The sequence below is a fragment of the Choloepus didactylus genome, chromosome 2, assembly GCF_015220235.1.
Source record: "Choloepus didactylus isolate mChoDid1 chromosome 2, mChoDid1.pri, whole genome shotgun sequence".
NCBI classification, from domain to species: domain Eukaryota; kingdom Metazoa; phylum Chordata; class Mammalia; order Pilosa; family Megalonychidae; genus Choloepus; species Choloepus didactylus.
The window spans coordinates 114,862,195-114,882,952 of NC_051308.1; the positions used below are offsets into that span (position 1 = coordinate 114,862,195).

General features: G+C 39.6%; 1 protein-coding gene and 1 pseudogene across 1 annotated transcript in view; both read right to left on the reverse strand.

The window, feature by feature from the left end:
* Nucleotides 1-12,879, reverse strand: part of SNX27 (sorting nexin 27) — a 124,331-nt gene extending 111,452 nt beyond the window's left edge. Inside the window, exon 1 of the mRNA XM_037825982.1 lies at nt 12,566-12,879. Within this exon, the coding sequence (XP_037681910.1) occupies nt 12,566-12,879 (314 nt within the window). The remainder of the gene's footprint in view (nt 1-12,565) is intronic.
* Nucleotides 12,880-16,859: 3,980 nt separating this feature from the next.
* On the reverse strand, nt 16,860-17,324 carry LOC119517734 (annotated as a pseudogene).
* Between the last annotated feature and the right edge of the window lie 3,434 nt (nt 17,325-20,758).

A 20,758-nucleotide genomic window follows, 5' to 3' on the forward strand; every position in this document is an offset into this window, starting at 1 on the left:
AATCAGTGGTTTTGAACTCAATGTAAAATATGTAATTTTAGACAACTATATAAAGGTGGGGGAATGGAGGAGTGGAGGAACATAGTTTATGTGTCCTATCGAAGTGAAGGTGGTATCAAAGAAAAACAAGATTGTTATGGATTTAAGAGTTTAATTTTAAGCCCCACAGTAAACACAAAGAAATTATCAGAGTATATGACCATAGAGATGAAAAGTAGAGTATGGGTAAGAGAAATGGGGGAAGGGGCAATGGGGAGTTAAGAAATGAGTGTAAGGTTGCTATTTGAGGTGAAGGGAAAGTTCTAGTAATGGACGGTGGGAATGAGCCTTACAACATTCTAAATGTGATTAATCCCACTAATGGAATGCTAGGGAGGGGGTGGAATGGGAAGATTTAGGCTGTATATATGTTTCCACAATTGGAAAAAAAAAAAAGACAGTCTAAATAGATGACAATTGAATGCCAAGGATGAACCTGGATGGGATTGGAGGATGGAGGACAGGAGGCTCAAAGGGACACAGTTGAGACATAAGGAAAAGGAAATACAGAATGTAAGTTTTGTATCATTGTTGAATCTCTCATACTTCTTAGCTGCGCTTAATGGGATTGCATAAAAGAATGTTCTTGTTCATGGGAAGTGTACATGTGAATTATAGTGTTTGTTCACAGACGTGTGCAGCTAGCTCTCATATGTTCAGAAGACAGAGCAATAGATGATGGATGATAGGGAGGGAGGGAGGGAGGGAAAGAAATAGCGACAGGACAACATGTTAATGCTGGTGGACTGGGCTATCGGGGGGGGGGGGTCAGGGTATGACGGAGTTCTATGTATGGGGTTAGTATTGTTTTTGCAACTGTTCCTATAACTTTGAATTTATTTCAAAGTAAAAAAAATTAAATTAAAAATAAAGAAGAAGATAAGGTGTGCTATTTCATTTTCTGTCATGAAAATCAAACCAAGATCTAAAATTTTCAAATCAGAAAAATGCCATAGCTTTAAAAAGTTAAATGATATTTTATTTTCACTGAGGAAGCTAGACCCACAAAACAATTTCACCGTCACTTATCCCTTGTTTCTTTCTCTGCCCACCAATCAAACAAACAAAATTTAAAAACCACTTTGCTTCTCTTTGGTTGTGATTTTAGTGTAACCATTTTCTATCCTGAACAACTGCCTAAATTCAAGTGAGGAGAAAACATCTACATCAAAGTTATAAGGTCCCCAAATTATAATCAATTTCAGTTTTCTATTCTTGATTTTTTTTAAGGCCAGTTATGTAGCATTCCTTAATGCAATAATTCTGACAAATTATTCTTTGCCCAGCTATATACCCTAAGCCTCGTCTTTGGCAGATGGGGGGAAAAACAACAAATTGTCAACTACACATAGATGGAGTTAGGCCGATTTTCCAGATTCTATGAAAAGCCCTACTTCACAGATCCTTTCATTCCTTTTTTAATATTCAAAAGCAATGATTCAATCATTCTACCAATTCTTTTAAGTACCTACATCCAGAAATTCAATATTGGGCAAAAGAGAATATTAATAATGATGAAGTTTGGTCTTGGCAGGGTTGAGAAACCAGAAAGTGTGTCAATCAGCATCTGGTCTTCCCAAAAAATGGATAGAAAGAATAAATAACTGGTCAAAATAAACTGCTTACCATCACTGGGATGTTCTACCCTTGGCTGGGAATTCTATTTCAAAGAATGCAGCCTGAGACAGGAAAAGTACAAATAAGGCTCATCTGTTTCTCAATCTTAATACCTCTAGTCAAAGGAGATAAAAGAGTTTATTATTGGGAAGGAGTGAGAGAGCCCTCAAATCTTCTAATCTCAAGTCAATCATTATGTAAATATTATAATATACTCAGACAGATTTATTTCTGAACAATTGAATCATATTTGTCATTCAGAAAAAAAGTATAAGTCTCAAGCTTCAAGATATAAAATAAATAAATAGAAAAATATAATCAACCTATTCAGAAGGAAAGTTTCTATGTGATAATTATCTATAAGGCCAATGTAACCACTCATAACCAAGAATAAAAATGAACTTGTTCATGTCCCTCCTAGAACAAAAAATTCCAATCTTAGAATTTTAAAATATTCTCCTATATTAAAATTATTAAGGCTAACACACAAACACAATAATGGTTTTCCTTCATGTACTTCCATAATTTCATTATTTTTTTGCTTTTACATTAGTTCCACTATTTGGGGGGGAAGTATTAACAACATTATGTAAGCTTTATATTTTTCAAAACTTCAGTATCAGTGACGGTTTAATTTTCTATTGTGGGATGCAGTAGAAATGACCCTTAAGATAGAGTAAGAACAGAATATGATATTCAATTATGTAAGCAATTTAAAAGTGAAACTATGTTTTCTTTTATTCAGAAGTGTTGATAACTTAGAAAGTAACTAAATTTTTAAAACTAATTTTTAAATAAAAACATTGGTTCCAAGGATAGCAAAATGAGGTAAGGAGAAGGAATAAGAAATAAACACACTGACATTTTAAAAACAAGCCTTTATTTCACGTGAATTCTGGGAATAATCTATTGTAATTACATTGTTTCATCTCATGAAAACTAAATGCTTATTATGAAAACATTTAAGCACAATGCCCTTCCTCCATGTGAGAGGCTAAAGAATTACCAGTGAGCTCTTAAAGTTCTGACACTGAAATTACAAAAATATACAAGACTGATTTATTTTGTTTTGTTATGATTTTTTGTTTGATTTTTAAATTTGTGTCTTTAAAAACTGGATCAGCATATAGCAACTCAATGGTTCTATCAAATGTAGGGCTGGATGTGACAATGGTTTTTCTTTCATACTATGAGGCAATGAATGATAGAAATCGGTAAGAACATTACTATAACGCATATTGCTTTCCCCAACCTGACTACTTCCCTCCTATGTACACCATTTCTTAGGAACACTTCACTTGGTTATTCACCAGCAATACAAAAATGTCCAGTCCTAAATTCTTTCCCCAAACCACTCTAAATTAAATTTGAGATCTGGTACATTTTGAATCATTGCCTACAAAGCTAATTTAAATGCAACCCCCAGATGTTTTTAATTTGGTATACTCATCACAGTGAAAGCTAACCAAAGAATAAAATCTATGCACTTGATCAACTACCTTAGTTTCCAAATCAGACAAATTACCAAAGAAACAACACTAATTTTTAAAATTCTATTCACTACTATTTTTGAATTACTGCATAATAGAATTAAAAATATGGTTCCTCATCTGATTTGATAAATTTGTTCTAGGGCCACAGCCTGCACCTTGAATTCCAATGACCCATTTCCTAAATATTCAATTGGTCTCAAGAGGTACAGGGCATAAATATGAAAAGATAGTGCAAATCTATCACTACTGCTGGAAAAAAAAAAAAAAAACAGCTCAAAATACCTTCATCTAGGAAAGACAGTATTTAAAAATCAATAATGAGAGTTATACATTTGAAGGAAGATAGCCCTTAACAATTAAATACCAACTTTTAATCCATATTAAACCTGCGCAATTTCTTTTGGAAACTGAGGAACAAAGACTTTAGTTTTTTAAGTCTAATCTGTTTCTACATATTGAAGTCTAATCTATTTCAACATATTGAAGATGAAAAGTACAATAGGATTATTACATAGTGATATAAAGAATAACTGGTTAGGACAGAGAAATCTAAAATAATCTATCAGCACATAACTCACAAGGGAAACGTTTAGTGTCACATTTCCTTGGGTTCAAAACACCAGGTAGAGAGAACAAAACTCATTGCTGTTTCCAAGTAAAGACAAATTTAGTTCATGTATCTTGAGAAGAGAGACCCAAAAAGTAGTTTTTAATCATACCAGAATCAAAGTGATTATAACAATGGGTGAAAAGAATGCAGTAACCCTCATGGTACATTCAGCAGACAAACTACATACAGGGTTACAAACTTTATAGATGATTACACTGATCTGCAAAAGGAGAGGAAGAAGTTTCCAAAACTTTCACAGAGATCATCACATTTTCCAAGATTTTCAAATATTCATCTAATCAATCTCCCAATTTTTAAAAAATGCTAAGTAAATATAACTTAAACTAGAGAGACATATAGATATAAAAAATACAGTATTTAGGAAGAAAAATAAAAGATGACTTCCTACTTATCTCATGAATAGTTCTGTAAGGGTAATCAGCCTCTGGAAAGCAGCTGGGAGAATACCCACCCAAGCAGCTGAACCTCTGCAGACAACTCTACTTTTGCAGACAAGTCAACTATTTACATGTGTATCAGTTCCACAGACTAGACAGACCTATCATTCTAAAAGTCTTGCTCTGATGTCTGACACAAGAATCTGAAGTTTCAGATAGCTTAAACAAAAACAAATCAGTTTTAAAAAGATGTTTTCATAATAACGGAAGCTGATGGGAGGAAGTACACATAGAGGTACTCAAAGGCAGATCTTCAGCAACTTAAATACCTTGCAGATAGGTGTATTTCCAAAACTACAAGAACCTTATTTAGTTGGCAGGCTGTAATAAGTAATAAACAAAAGAGGCTACACAGAATACCTAGCATTTGATAATACCGTAATAAAAATTAAACCTGAACTACCCATTCCTTACATTACGTTGTGGTCACCACCGATTCTTAAACTTACTTGTAGATTCTTTGTGTGAATTTTCATTTTGAAGGAAGAGTACAGCGGTAAACTGTAGTACCATATTAAGTTCCCCTTCAAGCCCCCCTCAACTCCCAACAACATACTGCATGGTAAAACAAAAGATTTAAGTTAAAGAAGGCATCCTCAAATCAGAGGAATAGACTCGGAGTAAAATATGACTAAAACAGAACATCACAGGTAGGTCAGAGCACAAGTGGGCCTGCAGCCTAAGGATGAAACTCATCAACTGTAAACACAACAATAAGTATAGTAATTTAAAACATGAGAGAAATAGAAATGGATATTTGAAATGCTGGATTGGACTGTGAAGTAAAATATATACACAAATCAAAAGCAATCAGTTTCTCACCAGCTGTTCCCAGCTCTGGGCGTTAAGAGATTAGTTGTTCTTAATTCTCTTATTTATATAGTACAAGATAGTCCAAGAAACTAGATGTTTTGGAATTCTCAATTCTAGTTCCTAATAATGGTCTTCCTCTTTGGCCTTGGAAGTTATTCAACCTCCTCTGGTAAATAATTAAATTAAAACTAAATCCACACGAAGTCCTGGGGATTATTAATGCACATACAGCTATCTTCTGACCTCAGAAATGGCATAAAATCCAAACTTCTTAGCATTTTGCATTCAAAGCCCTTTTTAATCTGACTTTCACCTTCCTTTCCAACCTCTATCACCATAAAAGTCTACAGACAAACAGGCACTTTACACCACTTACTATCTAAAAACCTTTTCACATGTCTTGCCTTGGTCACAGTTTCCTCATCCTATAAAGTCCTTCTCCCTTCTCTGCCTCCAGAATTTGTACTTGTCCTCAAAAACAGTTTAAAAGTCTTCTCCGATCAATCTCCCCACCAATCTTCTCAAGCATAATCACCCTTTCCTCTAAATTTCCATTGTGTTTTTCATTTATCTCCATCATTTCATTTTGCCTTACACACAGTAAATTGTTTACATGTACCTTTCCACACTAGTGTAAGCTTCTCAAGGGCAGGAATACAGGCATGCTGTGACTCATACAAGCTTAACTGTAGAACCAGACCGAATATGAGGTGATATTAGTGGGACAAAATCAGGAGAACTGATGCCCTAGATCACTGTTTTTCAAACAGTGGATCACAACCAGTCATGAAATTAATGTAGTGGACCACGATCAGTATTTAAAAAACAAAATAAAAACCAAAACAAAATACTGAACACACTAAAAACAAAAAAAAAGCAGAATGCATGATAATAGTAAATAAAGTTTTGTAAAATGTGTTTCGGGAGGTTTGTTTCTCAGGGGTGTGTGAATGTATATACATATATATATTAGGTTGTTACAGAAGATGTATCTCTTACTGTGAGTTGCAATTTTTGAAAAGTACATTAAAACACTGCTAAATTTTTTCCAAATGTAGAGCTGGAATTGTACCACCCATACATAGGCTCTCACTGGATTGCCAGAGTACAGCACAGAAAACATGTATACAGATGACAGTCAAAGACTGAAACTAACTGGCTGTAACCTAAACCACCACAATATCCTCTGGGTCAGCAATACCATCATTCAGTGAATGAATTTATCACAGATTATGATCACAAAACACTCTGCAGTGATCTTAAACTATAAATTTTCGCTTGTCAATTGAGGCTCTTTGCTTATCTACCGGATCACGGGAATTCTTAATGAGAGTTATCTTAAAAAATAATTCCTATTTTTGAGAGCATGGTAACAAGCCCTCACCTGAAACCAACTAGTCAGTGTGGCTATGAAGAGAACTCTTCTTCACAATAATTTATACGACCCAGACAAATTTTATGCTACTAAAAAAGATCTTCTCCTGGTCACAGTAATGCTGTGGAAGTGATTTCTGAGGGGAAGGTAAATGCTATTTTCAAATTCAGTTTTATTTGTTTGCCACCTCAATTACCTATGAAACTAAAAGAATTTCTTGGGGTTATAATTACGATTATCATGCTCTCTTCACTGGTAACCAACAGAGTGAAGAGAGCAACAGGAAGGGCAAAGAATGCCTGCTTTGGTCACCTGCTTCCCACCCAATTTAACAGTGGGAGAGAACAGGGAAAATAAAGATATAAGACAAATCTCACAATAGTAGAACTAAAGTTCAACTGCTATCCAGGTTCATAGGGATGTGACTGAATTTTGAGAATTTTAAGTGATTATTCACAGTCAAAAACAGTTGAGAAAACAGAGACCAATGGCAGTAAAATGGAAAATACACAGGATTTAAAGTCCAAGATTGGATTTAATTTTGGTTGCTACTTAGTGCAATATTCAGTTTCCTCTCTTAAAATAGGGATAATAATACTTATACATTTATTCAGCAAGTATTTATTGAAAAATACCTTCTATGTGCCAGACATTTGGTTAGGGATACAATTCTAAACAAAGGTTGTCTTTGCTCTCAAAGAGTTTATAATCTCCCTATCTCACAGGGCAGGTGTAAAGATCAAATGTAAAATCACTATGCAAACTAAAATATGCTATACAAACTGCAAAGTGACAGAATGATTATCACCATTAAGTTATTCTACCACCTAACAATCCACCTTTGTTGCAACAGCTCAGCAAATTCCAATAAAGTATAGATGATCAGAAAGAGTAGTTAGTCTGCTATCTACTAATTGATTTTCTGTCTAGATTATAATTCAGGAGTCTACCAAATCACTATTACACCATCTTAGCTCAGGACTCTTAAGGTAACCGTGAAGATAAAATGAACTAAGAACCCAAAGCCTGTAACCTGTAGTGTCTCCAGGTATGTCACTGGAGAAGCACATGCATTATTCTCACCTGGCTAAGCACTAGAAAATAAAGATTTCTAGGCCCAATGCAAGACTTACTAAATCACAACCCCTAACTGGTGAACCTGAGGAGCTATACTCGAGTGATTCTTATGCACACTAAAGCCTGGGAATCACTGCCATAAAAACATCCTTTGATCAACAACCATGATTTTAAACACCATTACCAAATCTATCTGGAAAATCTAACGCAAATAGAATTCACTTCTACAAATTCTAGAAATGTAGAATTCATTCTACAAATGAGAAAACAGCTCTTGAAAAGGTACTTAACAGCTAATGTTACACAACTCACATTTAACTTGTAAAAATACTTCTTGTGGCACAACTTCTTTTTATTCAATGATTTTCAAACTTGCACACAAAATGAAGCAAAATAAATAAATAAAAGAATAACAATGAGATATGCATAAGTTGTGAAAATTAACTTATTCTCAATAAACAAGTTGACATAGAGTTTGAATTTCTCTTAAGGTTCAACCTTTACTAAGGAAAGTTGGTGGATCTATCTTGTATCTATCAAGAAGGAAAGCACATATTCTCTGCTTAGCATAAATATATTAAGATTTTGAATGCAACAAGTCAACCAATCTTCGGAGTCCATGCTTAAAGAGCACACTGACCAAATACCAAAGAGACAAGATGAACTAGCAATAGGCAAAGCTAGACCCTCAAAAATACAGACAGCTCCTCAGGTTCACCAGCTAGGGGTTGTGATTTAGTAAGTCTTGCATTGGGCCTAGAAATCTTTATTTTCTAGTGCTTAGCCAGGTGAGAATAATGCATGTGCTTCTCCAACGACATACCTGGAGACACTATAGGTTACAGGCTTTGGGTTCTTAGTTCATTTTATCTTCACAGTTACCTTAAGAGTCCTGAGCTAAGATGGTGTGCCAGTTTGAATGTATTATGTCCCCCAGAAAAAGCCATACTCTTTGATGCAATCTTGTGGGGCAGACATAATAGTGGGGATTAAGTTTGAACGTTTGGATTAGGTTGTTTGCATGGAGATGCGCCCCACCCAACTGTAGCTGATAACTGATGGGATATTTCCATGGAGGTGTGGCCCCACCCATTCAGGGTGGGCCTTGATCAGTGGAGCCATATAAATAAGCTGACTCAAAGAAAAGGAACTCAGTGCAGCTGTGAGTGATGTTTGAAAAGGAGCAAGCTTGCTAGAGAGAAACGTCCTGGGAGAAAGCCATTTTGAAACCAGAACTTTGGAGCAGATGCCAGCCACATGCCTTCCCAGCTAACAGGTTTTCTGGACACCATTGGCCATCCTCCAGTGAAGGTACCTGATTACTAATGTGTTACCTTGGACACTTTATGGCCTTAAGACTGTAACTGTGTAGCCAAATAAACCCCCTTTTTATAAAAGCCAATCCATCTCTGGTGTTTTGCATTCTGCAGCATTAGCAAACTAGAACAGATGGTATAATAGTGATTTGGCAGACTCCTGAATTATAATCTAGACAGAAAATCAATTAAGTAGATAGCAGACTAACTACTCTTTCTGATCATCTATACTTTATTGGACTTTGCTGAGCTGTTGCAACAAAGGTGGATTGTTAAGTGGCAGAATAACTTAATGGTGATAATCCATATCAACTGCACACTTAGACCCTCCTAAGAGCATCCCTCAAGAAATCAATCAAGGGCACTTGGAAATAATTTAACAGTAAGAAAATTAACCTGAAGTCAAATGTTACTTCACATACTTTATATTAGTTCAAAGACATTTATCTTGTTTCTGTTTGTTGAAAGCACTCTTCACTCATCAGCTTACTGATTCACACGTATCAAACGAAAGACACTCAGTGTATGTTACACTAAGAAAAATTACAAGGTGGAGCCTAACACTGCTGTTTAAGAAAACTTTCCATCTGCACTAAAATTTAGAGCCCAGAGGGCTCTTTCATACTGCAGTACAAAGCCCTGCAACATGACACCCTCGCAAACCAATTAGAATCTAGTAAGTCTTAAAAGGAGAAAGGACAAACTAAACGATACTAGTTTCAAAATAGTTTAACTGTTCCAAGATTTTGAGGACAAGGCCTTGGTATGTTCCTTTAAAAGAAACATAAAGATATTAATGCTCTTGCTTGTGTATAAGCTTGTATCCTCTTAAATCTCAAACTTCAAAGTTACTGTTTCCTCACACCTCTATTAGTTGTCCACACAACTGCAATATATGAAAATGGGAATAAAAGTCTAAAACAGGGGAAACTCTTAGTTAAATGGTAATTATCGAGGTCCAGATATCCACCTACACTTGATAATCTACGCATCCCTAACCCTGACCCCACGTGGCACTTTATTAACATGCAAAGGTTTCCTGCAATAGCAGAGAGGCTAACTTAAAGAAGGTGGGGAGAGAAAATCTCGAAGGACTGTTGCCTAGAAAATGCTTTAGGGAAATTAGAAGCAGCTTAACCAAGATGAAAACAATTAGCAGGCACAGGTATCCCTCAATAATCAGGTCAATGATTTCCTCCCTTCACTTGAAAATGTTAAGGAAATGCAGACTTTGGAAGAAAGGAAGGAAAGAGAAAGAAATTGTATAGTTGAGGCCTCAGAAAATGTATAGTGATAGCTCTGTGTTGCAATTATCATGATATCCACTATGGTATCAGAGAAGCTTCAAAAACTGGGACATCAAAATACAAACAGTTGGAAAGGCTGAGAACCCAATGCTAGAAAGATTTCTGATTACCATCACTTTTCAGAGAGGTCTTCTAAGCAAAGAGTACAAAGAGTATGCTTCTGCCCTACCCTCTAAAAGATAAAGTTCTGTACTCAACACCAAGGGATATGCCAAAAATGCAGGTTTTTTTTTTTTCTCTTAAAGGAGGAATGGACTTAAACTGGAACTTGGGCCTGAGTCAAGTCCTTCTACCCAGGGGACCGTCTGAAGTCTCCTTTACAGACCTACTTCACATCTGGGCTCTGCTGCAAAAACTATAATAAAGGCAAGAAGTTGCCAACTATGTTTGCTGTCATATACATATACATTTGCAGTGGTAGATCACCTTAGTTGTAGTCTCCTACAGAATTATTTGTTTAGTTTAGCTCCTTTATCTCCTGAAAAGAGTAAATGCTTTAGAACTTTATGATAAATTTATAATTTTAAATAAATATTTAATTTTTAATTTAAAAATAAATAGCTGGATTGCAAGTTAACTTCTAAAGAGAAAGAAAAATGACAATTCCAAGAGCTTCTATAAGAAGGAAATATTGGCTACAGATTTTGAGTAATCTTTAAAGAAAAAAATTAGGTGCCCAGGTACAAGAAACTAAAAGGTCACTACTGCATTCTGTTTGTGAATACCCTGCCTGCCAAAAGATTAAGAACGTATTGCCAGAGAATGCCATAAAAGAAAACAGTGTGTAAGGCATTAATGGAAAAAGAAAGCACCTATTTGAAGAAAGGACTGAGGAAAGGTATAATATCTCCAAACACTTGCTTTGGTGAATTACTATGGCTGACGTGGAAAGGATAAGGAAATAGAATGAGTGGACAGAGTAAGAATGTCAAGGATAAGGTCAGGCGGGCATTAAGGTGAAGAAGAGATGGACTCTTCCATACGCCAGACTTTGAAGATACTGTCCCCTCTTCTCATTACAATTAAAATAAAATGCATAAAAAATGAGAAAGATTCCATGAGGGCAAACCTAAGGATGGAGGGAGAGAGCAAAAGTGTGAAAAAAAAAGAATATACAATATAGATTGGATAAGAAGCAGAGAAATATGGAATTGAAGACTGTTGAGGAGAACGGAAACAATAATAGCGTTCACCTACAAGTCAACCAGCAATCACAATATGAATTTTAATACAATGTACAAAAACACAAAGGTAACACCTGGATTAGAGTATGGGAGGAGGATGAAGGAGTATGAAGGGGGAGGGACTGCAGCAGAGAAAGAGGATGGGTCTTTAAAAAGAGGGGCAAGGGAAAGCAACCTAGAAGAAAGAATAGGATAAAGTCAAGTGAGGGATCACAAGGAGGAGGATAGAATAGCAAAGAGGAGATGGCATATTCTGAAAATGTGGGGTGGTCAAAGACCCAAAGGGGGCGGGAGGGGGGTTTAGTTTCTGAGAAGCAGGCACTAAGGAGAGCTCTATCATAAACCTGACTAAAAAGAAGTATGAGTATGGCGCAGGAGTGAAGACAAGGGGTCAGTAAGGGATACGCTCAGAGACATGTGGTGATGGAGACATGGATTCAAAAACCGGGTCTAGTACAGAGGCTACTGCCATGAGAAACTAGTGTCAAAGACAAAAAAGGAAAAAAAAAATCAGGCATGCAAGCGTCAGGTATAATGTTGGAAAATGAAAGCATAAAGGAGAGGAGGAAAGGGAAGAAAAGGAACACAGCAAGAAGGAAAAAATGGGGGTGCTTAACCATAAGGAGAGGGAAAGAAAAAAGAGTGCAGTGTGCAGGGATGATGTTTGCGGAGGAAAAGTAGGAGCAGATCAGAGGTCCTGCCTACTTGGTCTAGAGGGCAGAATAACAGTTAGTTCACAGGGGCTGAAGGAAGTAGTGGAGAACAAGAAACTAAAATGCTAAAGATGAGAACTTGGGGAGCACACGAAAGTGGCTGGGTCAGAAAAGGAGATACTGCTGTCAGTGAAGGAGCAAAAAAGGTTCATTATGAAAAAGGCGAGGGGCAGTGGGGAGCAAGAGCAGCATGCCAAAGGGGAAAGCAAAAGGGGCAAAAAAGGAGGTGAAGCCAAAGGATGGGGGGCGGGGGTAAAAGCACTGGGGGAGCAGGGACATCAACTGGAGGTTACAGGGAAGGAGATGGGAGTCGCAGAAACACAGGGGTTGGGGGTGAGAGTTAGGGTGTGGGGGTGAGAATAGGGTGGGGGTGGGGTGGGGATAAAAGGGTCAACCACAGGGAGGTGCGGGGCAGCGGAGGGCTGAAGGGGAGCGGGGATCCGGAGCGCCGGTTTGGGGGTGGGGGGAGGTGAGGCCTGAGGGTGACAGGGACAGAGGGAAGATGCTGGGACAAGCGGAGGGGGACGGGGCAGGGTGGGGCGGCGAGCGGCCCCGATACTCACACCTCCAGAATGCGGTCCCCCTTGCGCACCCCGGCCCGATCGGCCGCCCCCCCGGGCAGCACGGCGCTCACATGCTGCAGCGGCGCGTACAGCTCCCCGTTGATGCTCCGCAGTTGCCCGCCCTCGCTCACTTGGCCCCGCACGTTGAAGCCGTAGCCGGACTCGGACTTGACGATGCGCACGACCCGCGGGCCGCCGCCTCCCCCGCCGCCGTTCCCGGCGCAGTGGAGCCCAGAACCCCCACCGCCGCCGCCGCCGCCTCCGTTCCTGTGAGAGGCTGAGGGGTGAATCCCTTCCCCGTCCTCGTCCGCCATCTTACGAGCGAGCGAGCCGTACCCCCGCCCCCCTACGCCTCCACTCCCTCCCCGCGCGTGCTCGCCGGTCTTAGCAACCGCCCGACCCCCGGCGCGCGCACCCGCTCCGCCGACCGCTGGAGGCGAGTCGCCACTAAGCTGCCGGCGGTATAAAGTGGGGAGCTGGAGGCGGGGGGAAAGCGGGCAGCTGGACACCGCGGAGCCTCTTGGGAGATGTAGTTTCTGGACGGTGGGGGCGGGGAGGGGGCTGGGCCCGGGCCGGAGCAGAGGTTATAAGGCGCAGTCCGGCAGCAAAGCCTGCTGGGATTGTAGTTTGCCTTTTATGTTCTTAGTCGTTTCATCCTCTCTTGTTGGATGGTGAGCGTCTAACTCCACACCCAGAGTGTGATTCAGTTGTTGACGTTGCGCAATTTTTTTCTCTCTCATGTCATAACCTCTTTCATTTCATAACCTATCAAAACAATAATGTTAGGAGAGATGTTTGTGACACCACACAGTCTTAAATTATAATAACGCCTCAATTGTTGGGTACCTTAAGTGTTCACTTACATTATTTTATTCCATCGTCCCAACCACTACCTTGTGAAACAAGGGATCGTAAATTAGTTTCCTTATTTCATATATTAGGAAAGGGAACCTCAGGGTAGCCAAAGTCATCCAGCTGTTAAGTAACAGGAACTAAGGCCCAGTTATTTTTGTGCAACTTTCTTTTCATGAATTGCAACTACATGAAAACTATGCTCAAAATATACAAAAAGCATATGTAGAAAGGAAACTATGGTCTCAGTGATTTAGAACTGGATATTAGAGTGGCTAAGTACTAATTATTTCAATTGAGCAATATCTCAAATTCATTTTATTTCCCAGACAGCAAAGTTTTTTTGCAAAGGACAGCAATTAATGCATTTAGGCTACCTACCAAACTTATTGACTTACAGATATTGTACAGTGTGCCTGCCTGATGAAGGCAAGTAAGAAAAACAAGTAAAAATGAAAAAAAAAAACATGAAAATTATTTGAAATAATTATGAAAATAGCTTACATAGGCACTTCTTCGATCTGGTATTTTATCTTACCCTACTGACAGCCTCATAAGTTAGTCAGTTACTGTTTCAGGATGCTGAGGGAGACATGAGACTCCTGGGTCAGGTGCAAAGGATTATTACTTGCAGTACAGCAAGCAACATGAACTTCATGTTTGTGTCAGTCCTCTTGTCCACCACATCCCCCTGTGGTGATGTGAATGCAGCATATTCAGTGGCTTTACGTCAAAGCTGAGGAACAATTAGCTTGGGGACCCTGCTACTTTATAGGAAGCAGTAAGCATTGCCCTAAAGGGAGGCATTACTTCGTCCTTCAAGATTGCTCACTGTAAACACAACCCTGAGAAATGACCCTGGTAAAAAGCGGTTAAGACCTTGCATTCTTAGCCTACCCAGGAAGATGTGTAGGAGTGCAGAAGACCCATGGAGGACTGTCTCTCCTAATAGTAATATGTGCCAAACACTATTCTAAGCACTTTGCATGTATAATTTCATTTAATCCTCACAACCCTTTAATGTCCTCTGTTTTACAGATAAGTAAACAGGTAGAAAGAAGTCACACAGCTAATGCACAATGGATCCAGGAGAAGCAACAGAGGTATGTAATTAAAAGATATTAAGAGTCAACTCACAGAGGTCTGATGACATATAAAAGCAATAAGCAACCCCCTGAATCTGTGGACTATATAAGAGTTTCCAGGAATTGCTCAGGGAAAAAGAAAACCAGTAAAACAATTCAGATATCTTACAAAATGCGGGATGAGAACTCATAGTCACTATAATTGGAACATAAAAATAAATGTGAAACAGATAAGCTATCGTGGGTAAATTTAACATTCTGGGAATGCCCAGAAATGACTATGGTTTGTTAATTTCTGATGGGTATGGTAAGAACAAGTTCACAAAAATGTTGCTATTAGGTTATTTTCTTGGAGTAGAGTAGGAACATGTTGGAAGTGAAGTACTTATTTTAGGTTAGTTGTCTTTTTCTTTGTCCCTTGTTATGTTATGTTTGTTTGAAATGTTTTTTTACTGTATGTTTTTTTTATTTTTTATATTTGATGTAGTTAATTTTAAAAAAAAGTTAATTTATTTAAAACAAAATGAAAAAAATATGCAGAGCCCCCTTGAGGAGCTGGTGGAGAATGCAGGGGTGTTGGGCTTCCCCACCTTGATGGTTGCTGATGTGCTCACAGACATGGGGTACTGGTGGTTTGATGGTCTGAGCCCTCTACCACAGGACTTGCCCTTGGGAAGACTGTTGCTGCAAAGGAGAGGCTAGGCCTCCCTATAATTGTGCCTAAAAGCCTCCTCCCGAATGCCTCTTTGTTGCTCAGATGTGGCCCTCTCTCTCTAGCTAAGCCAACTTGGCAGGTGAAATCACTGCCCTCCCCTCTAAGTGGGATCTGACACCCAGGGGAGTGAATCTCCCTGGCAATGTGGAATATGACTCCTGGGGAGGAATCTAGATCTGGCATTATGGGATGGAGAACATCTTCTGGACCAAAAGGAGGATGTGAAAGGAAATGAAATAAGCTTCAGTGGCAGAGAGATTCCAAAAGGAGCCGAGAGGTCACTCTGGTGGGCACTCTTACGCACAATATAGACAACCCTTTTTAGGTTCTAATGAATTGGAATAGCTAGCAGTAAATACCTGAAACTATCAAACTACAACCCAGAACCCATGAATCTAGAAGACAATTGTATAAAAATGTAGTTTATGAGGGGTGACAATGCAATTAGGAAAGTCATATGGACCACACTCCCCTTTGTCCAGTGTATGGATGGATGAGTAGAAAAATGGGGGCAAAAAAAGAAAAAAAAAAGGCACCCAGTGTTCTTTTTTACTTTGTTCTTTTTTCACTTTAATTTTTATTCTTATTATTTTTGTGTGTGTAGTAATGAAAATGTTCAAAAATTAATTTTGGTGATGAACATACAACTATGTAATGGTACCATGAACAATTGAATGTACACTTTGTATGACCACATGGTATGTGAATATATCTCAATAAAAATGAATTTTAAAAAATAATAAATGTGAGCTCATATTATAACAAAGCTAATAAAGAAGAATTTCTATTAGTGTTCCGGTTTGCTAATGCTGCTGTTTTGCAAAGTACCCAAAATGGACTGGCTTTTATAAAGGGGGTTTATTTGGTTACAAAGTACAGTTTTAAGGCCATAAAGTGTCAAAGGTAAGGCATCAACAATAGGGTACCTTCACTGGAGAAAGGCCATTGGCATCCGGAAAACCTCTGTTAGCTGAGAAGGCATGTGTCTGGCATCTGCTTGCTCCCAGGTTGTACTTTACAAATGGCTCCAAAAAGTCAATGTCAGCTTTCAAAGGCTGTTGTTCAAAATGTCTCTGTATGCTGCAGCTTCTCTGAAGTCCTTCTGTTTCTGAGCTTTTATTGGGCTCCAGTAATTAAATCAAGACAAGCTGGATGGGTGGAGCAACACCTCCATGGAAACAATCCCATCAATAGGTCACACCCTAATCAAAGGTGTTACTAGTCACATCTCCATGGAAACAATCAAAAGGTTCCAACCTAACCAACACTAATACATCTGCCCCCACAAGATTGCATTGAAGAACATGGTGTTTTGGGGGATATAATACATCCAAACCAGCACAATTAGTTACACAAATATGGAAATTAATGAGTTGGAATAAGAATTTTGCTCCTAAATAATTATGGCATTTAGATTTAATGCAAATCATTTGGTTTGAATTGAATGCTATGGGAAGGAACTTATCTACTAAAGAAAAGAGCCTCCGCTAAAAGAGCTACTTTTTTTTCCCCAGTTCCCAGAGGCTTCATTGGTAAATACGCTTTAAAAAAAGAATGATCAATCCTATTGCTTCCAAGTCTGTGGAATGAAGAGCTGTGCCACATCAAGCAGTGCCAAAAGCGAAGAGATTGCTGCTTTGTCCACCTCTTATTCATAGACCCAGTAGTGAGCACAAGACTTGTAGTCAACCAATTCTTCAGGCATAAACCATAGACTGATTTCTTTTTCAGCACTTTTTACTGATTCGCTGCCATGAATGATGTTCCTGCCAACTTGAATGCAGAAGTCCTCACGAATGGTGCCTGTCTTAGGATCCTCTGGATTGGTCTCCCCAAGCATCACTCGACCTGTCTTCACCACATTCAGTCCCTTCTAGACCATGGCCACGACTGGCCCTGACTTCATGTACTTCACCAGCCCTGGGAAGAATGGGCGGTCTTTCAAGTCAGTATAGTGTTGCTTCAGGTGGTCCGCAGAGGCCCAAAGGAACTTCATGGCCACCAGACAGAAACCCTTCTGTTCAAAGAGCATGATGATCTCCCCCACCAGGTTGCGCTGCACGCCGTCTGGCTTGATTGCGATGAAGGTGCGCTCCTTGTTGGCCATGGTCCGAGAAGTTGACTGGGTGCCGGGCAGCGCCTGCGCTGTGGTGCTGAGAAAAGCAAGCTACTCTTTTCATTTATTTATTTGACAAAAATGTAGTGAATGCATAGTTTGTTCCAGGCTCTGTTATAGTGGCTAGGGATACAGACATAAATAAGATATTTACAAACTCCATGAAGGGTAATATGACATGGTCAGAATTACAAATGCATATACTGCTTGATATGCCAATTCCACTTTTAGCAGTTCACTCTGTTACACTTGCAAACAAGTGAAATGACATTTTTTTGAGGTTAGTCATTGTGGTATTATTCATATTTGCAAAAAACTAGAAAGAACCTAAATGTTCATTAGTTAAATTGATACATCCAAACAATGGAAAACTGAATAACTGTAAACAAAGAATGAGGAAGCTCTTCATGTGCTGATATGGAATGATATTCATGGATACTATAAATGGTTAGGTGAAAACAAGGTGCAGCACAGTTTCTAGAACATGATACCATTTGTGTAAAAAAGGGGTACCATATATGTTTACATCTCTATAAGTATTCACAAGAAACGAATAGCATTTATTGCCTCTGGGGAGGGGAATTGGGCAGGTAGAGCCCAGGACAGGGCTGAAAGGGAGATGTCACTATATAGCTTTATGCAATTTTTAAATTTTTAATCTGGTAAATGTATTACCTATTCAAAAATATATAAATAAAATATTTACAAAGGATCAGATTGGAAGAAAAGGTGACCAAGGGATTGAAAATAAAATAAAATAAGACATCATTACTGCTCTCAAGAATTCACAATCCAGCAAAAGAGACAGCCAAAGAAAAAACGATTACAGTACAGTGTAATGAGAGCTGTGATAAAGGCCTCCACAAGCTACTGGGGGTGCACCTAGGAGAGGCCTTCAGCCATTTGGAGGGTGAGGAACTATGGCAGATTTCTTATGAAATGGGACAGCTAAGCTGAGTGTTCACAGATGAGAAGAGAAGGTATTGCAGCCCATGAGGGCCGTGCCAGTCCAGAGGCCAAAGAAGACAACGAGCATTTTCTGATCCATGAACTTTTATTCAGGGCTTACTTATAGGGTGAGAAGTCATGGAGAGATCATCATGGCTCTCTCCGGGCGGGCAGACATCGCATTCACTGTGCAATGCAAAGAGGACACCAGCCATTTATATAGGGTTTAAGACAAAGGCATTCCTAAGGGTGGGGGGAGCAAAGATGTGGGAACAGGTCACTCTGACCTGAGGGCAGGTGCAGGAAAGACTAGAATAACACTTGAACAATTACATTTGCTCTTTTTGTGAGACTAAGAGCCTCTCACCTCCTGCCTGCTTCCCATAAAGTTACATTTTAAGGTCAATTTACCCTTTTTCTCTTTACTGGCTTACAAAGACAATAGGTTAAACATTAGCTGCCTAGGTCACACAGACTGCTGTGCACCAAAGATCTGCAGGCCTGTTTTGCTCAGGCCATGGACTGCCACAGAAGGGTAGTGGTGGAAGGGCATTTCTGATGAGGAGAACAATGTACTTACACACAGAAAGATGAAAGAACACGGTGCAGTGTGAGAAATGCAAGCAGTTCAGTAGGACTGGAGCAGAGGGAGGTACTGCAGGGAAGTAAACTGAATAGGTGGGTAAGAGTCAGAACCAGGAGGGCTGTGGATATTGAGTATTGTGCCCAGGAGTTTGAATTTCATTCCTATGTAATTTGAGGCCTCTGAATACTTTTAAGCCAAGCAGCAGTGTTATCAAATTTGTGCTTCAGAAAGCACACTCAGCAGGAAGCGAGGAGAGTAAATTGAGATAGAAAGACAAGTAAAGAAGCAATTGCAGGGATTCACATGAGAAGGATGTTGGATTTGAGAGGTCTGTGGGAGATCCAAGGTGAATTGTCTAGTAAATGTTTGGATGCATGAGTCTGGCACTGGGAAAAGGGGTCTGGGAAAGAGCATAGATTTAAGAGCCATCAACTCTGGGCAAACACCAAGGCAGAGTGTGTAGTGAGATGAGAGGAGTGCCAAGGCCAAAACCCGGAGAATGCCCTGCCATTTAGGAGACTAGAAGAGGAAAGGGATCGAGTGAAATACTGAGAAAGAGGAGTCATAAAGCTGAGAGACCCAGAGAGAGCAGGGTCCTGGAAGTTGGTGAAGCTGCCTTTGAAAATAGGACTTGGACAATTCATAGAGCACTTCCCATCCAAGAGCTTGCTTAGTTCTCACGATAATAATGTAAATAGAAGTACTCACAAGAAACTAGGCTCAGATAACTAACAGGTCAAATCACACTGCTATTTAATGGCAGAACTGAATCTTGAACTTAGGTCTTCTGACACCAAGGCTAGGATTCTTTCCACTACCCAATTTCTTTGGGTTAGAGGAAAAAAAATGCCTCCTACCCTTTGTAATCTGCAAAGTCTGCAGACCTCCGTTACCTTTTTGTGTAGAAATTACTTAGATGAGAATCCCACCTCTGTACCTTTGCTCACATAGTCCTTTGGTCCTAGATGTCCTTCCTTTTCTCTTTCCCTCTTTGCTGGTCTAGATTCTACTCATCCTTCAATCCTAGCTTAAGTCCCTTCTCTATGAAGCCTCCCCTGAGGATTCCAGTTCACTCTAAACTCCTGTGATACCTTAAGGTGACCTCCCAATGAGTCACACCTTGGAGTGTGGGTGGAAACTGTTACTTGCTTCTAGGCAATGGAATATGGCAAAGGTGATGAAATGTCACCCCCAAGACAAAGTTATATAATGTAAGATTCTTTCTTAGTGGAATGGAGCGAGAGATTCTCCTGCTGGCCTTGAGGCAGTAAGCTGCCATGTTGTAAGTGCCAATGAAAGGGCCATATGGCAGAGAACTGCAGGGCCCTCTAGGAGCTGAGAGTGGCCCTGGCTGACAGTCAACAAGGAAATGAAGACTCTAGTCCTCCACCTGTAAGGAACTGAATTCTTCCAACAACCGCATGGGCTTGGAAGAGGACCCTGAGCTCCAGAAAAGAACCCAGTCCAGTCAACACTTAAGATTGCAGGCTTGTCATTGAAGACTACCAAGTTAGAAGGCCAAGCCCTTGATCCTGGGGCTTGCTCTTATGGAGCTTGTTACTGCAAAGGAGAGGCTAAGCCTACTTATAATTATGCCTAAGAGCCATCCCCAGAGAAACTCTTTTGTTGCTCAGATGTGGCCTCTCTCTCTAAGCCCACTTGGCAGGTAAACTTACTGCCCAAACCCCTACATGGGACATGACTCCCAGAGGTGTAAATCTCCCTGGCAACACAGGACATAATTCCCGGGGATGAGCCTGGACCTGGCATCATAAGATTGAGAAAGTCTCCTTGCCCAAAGGAGAAAGAGAAATGAAACAAAATAAAATTTCAGTGGCTGAGAGATTTCAAATGGAATTGAGAGGTCATTCTGGAGGTTCTTCTTATGTGT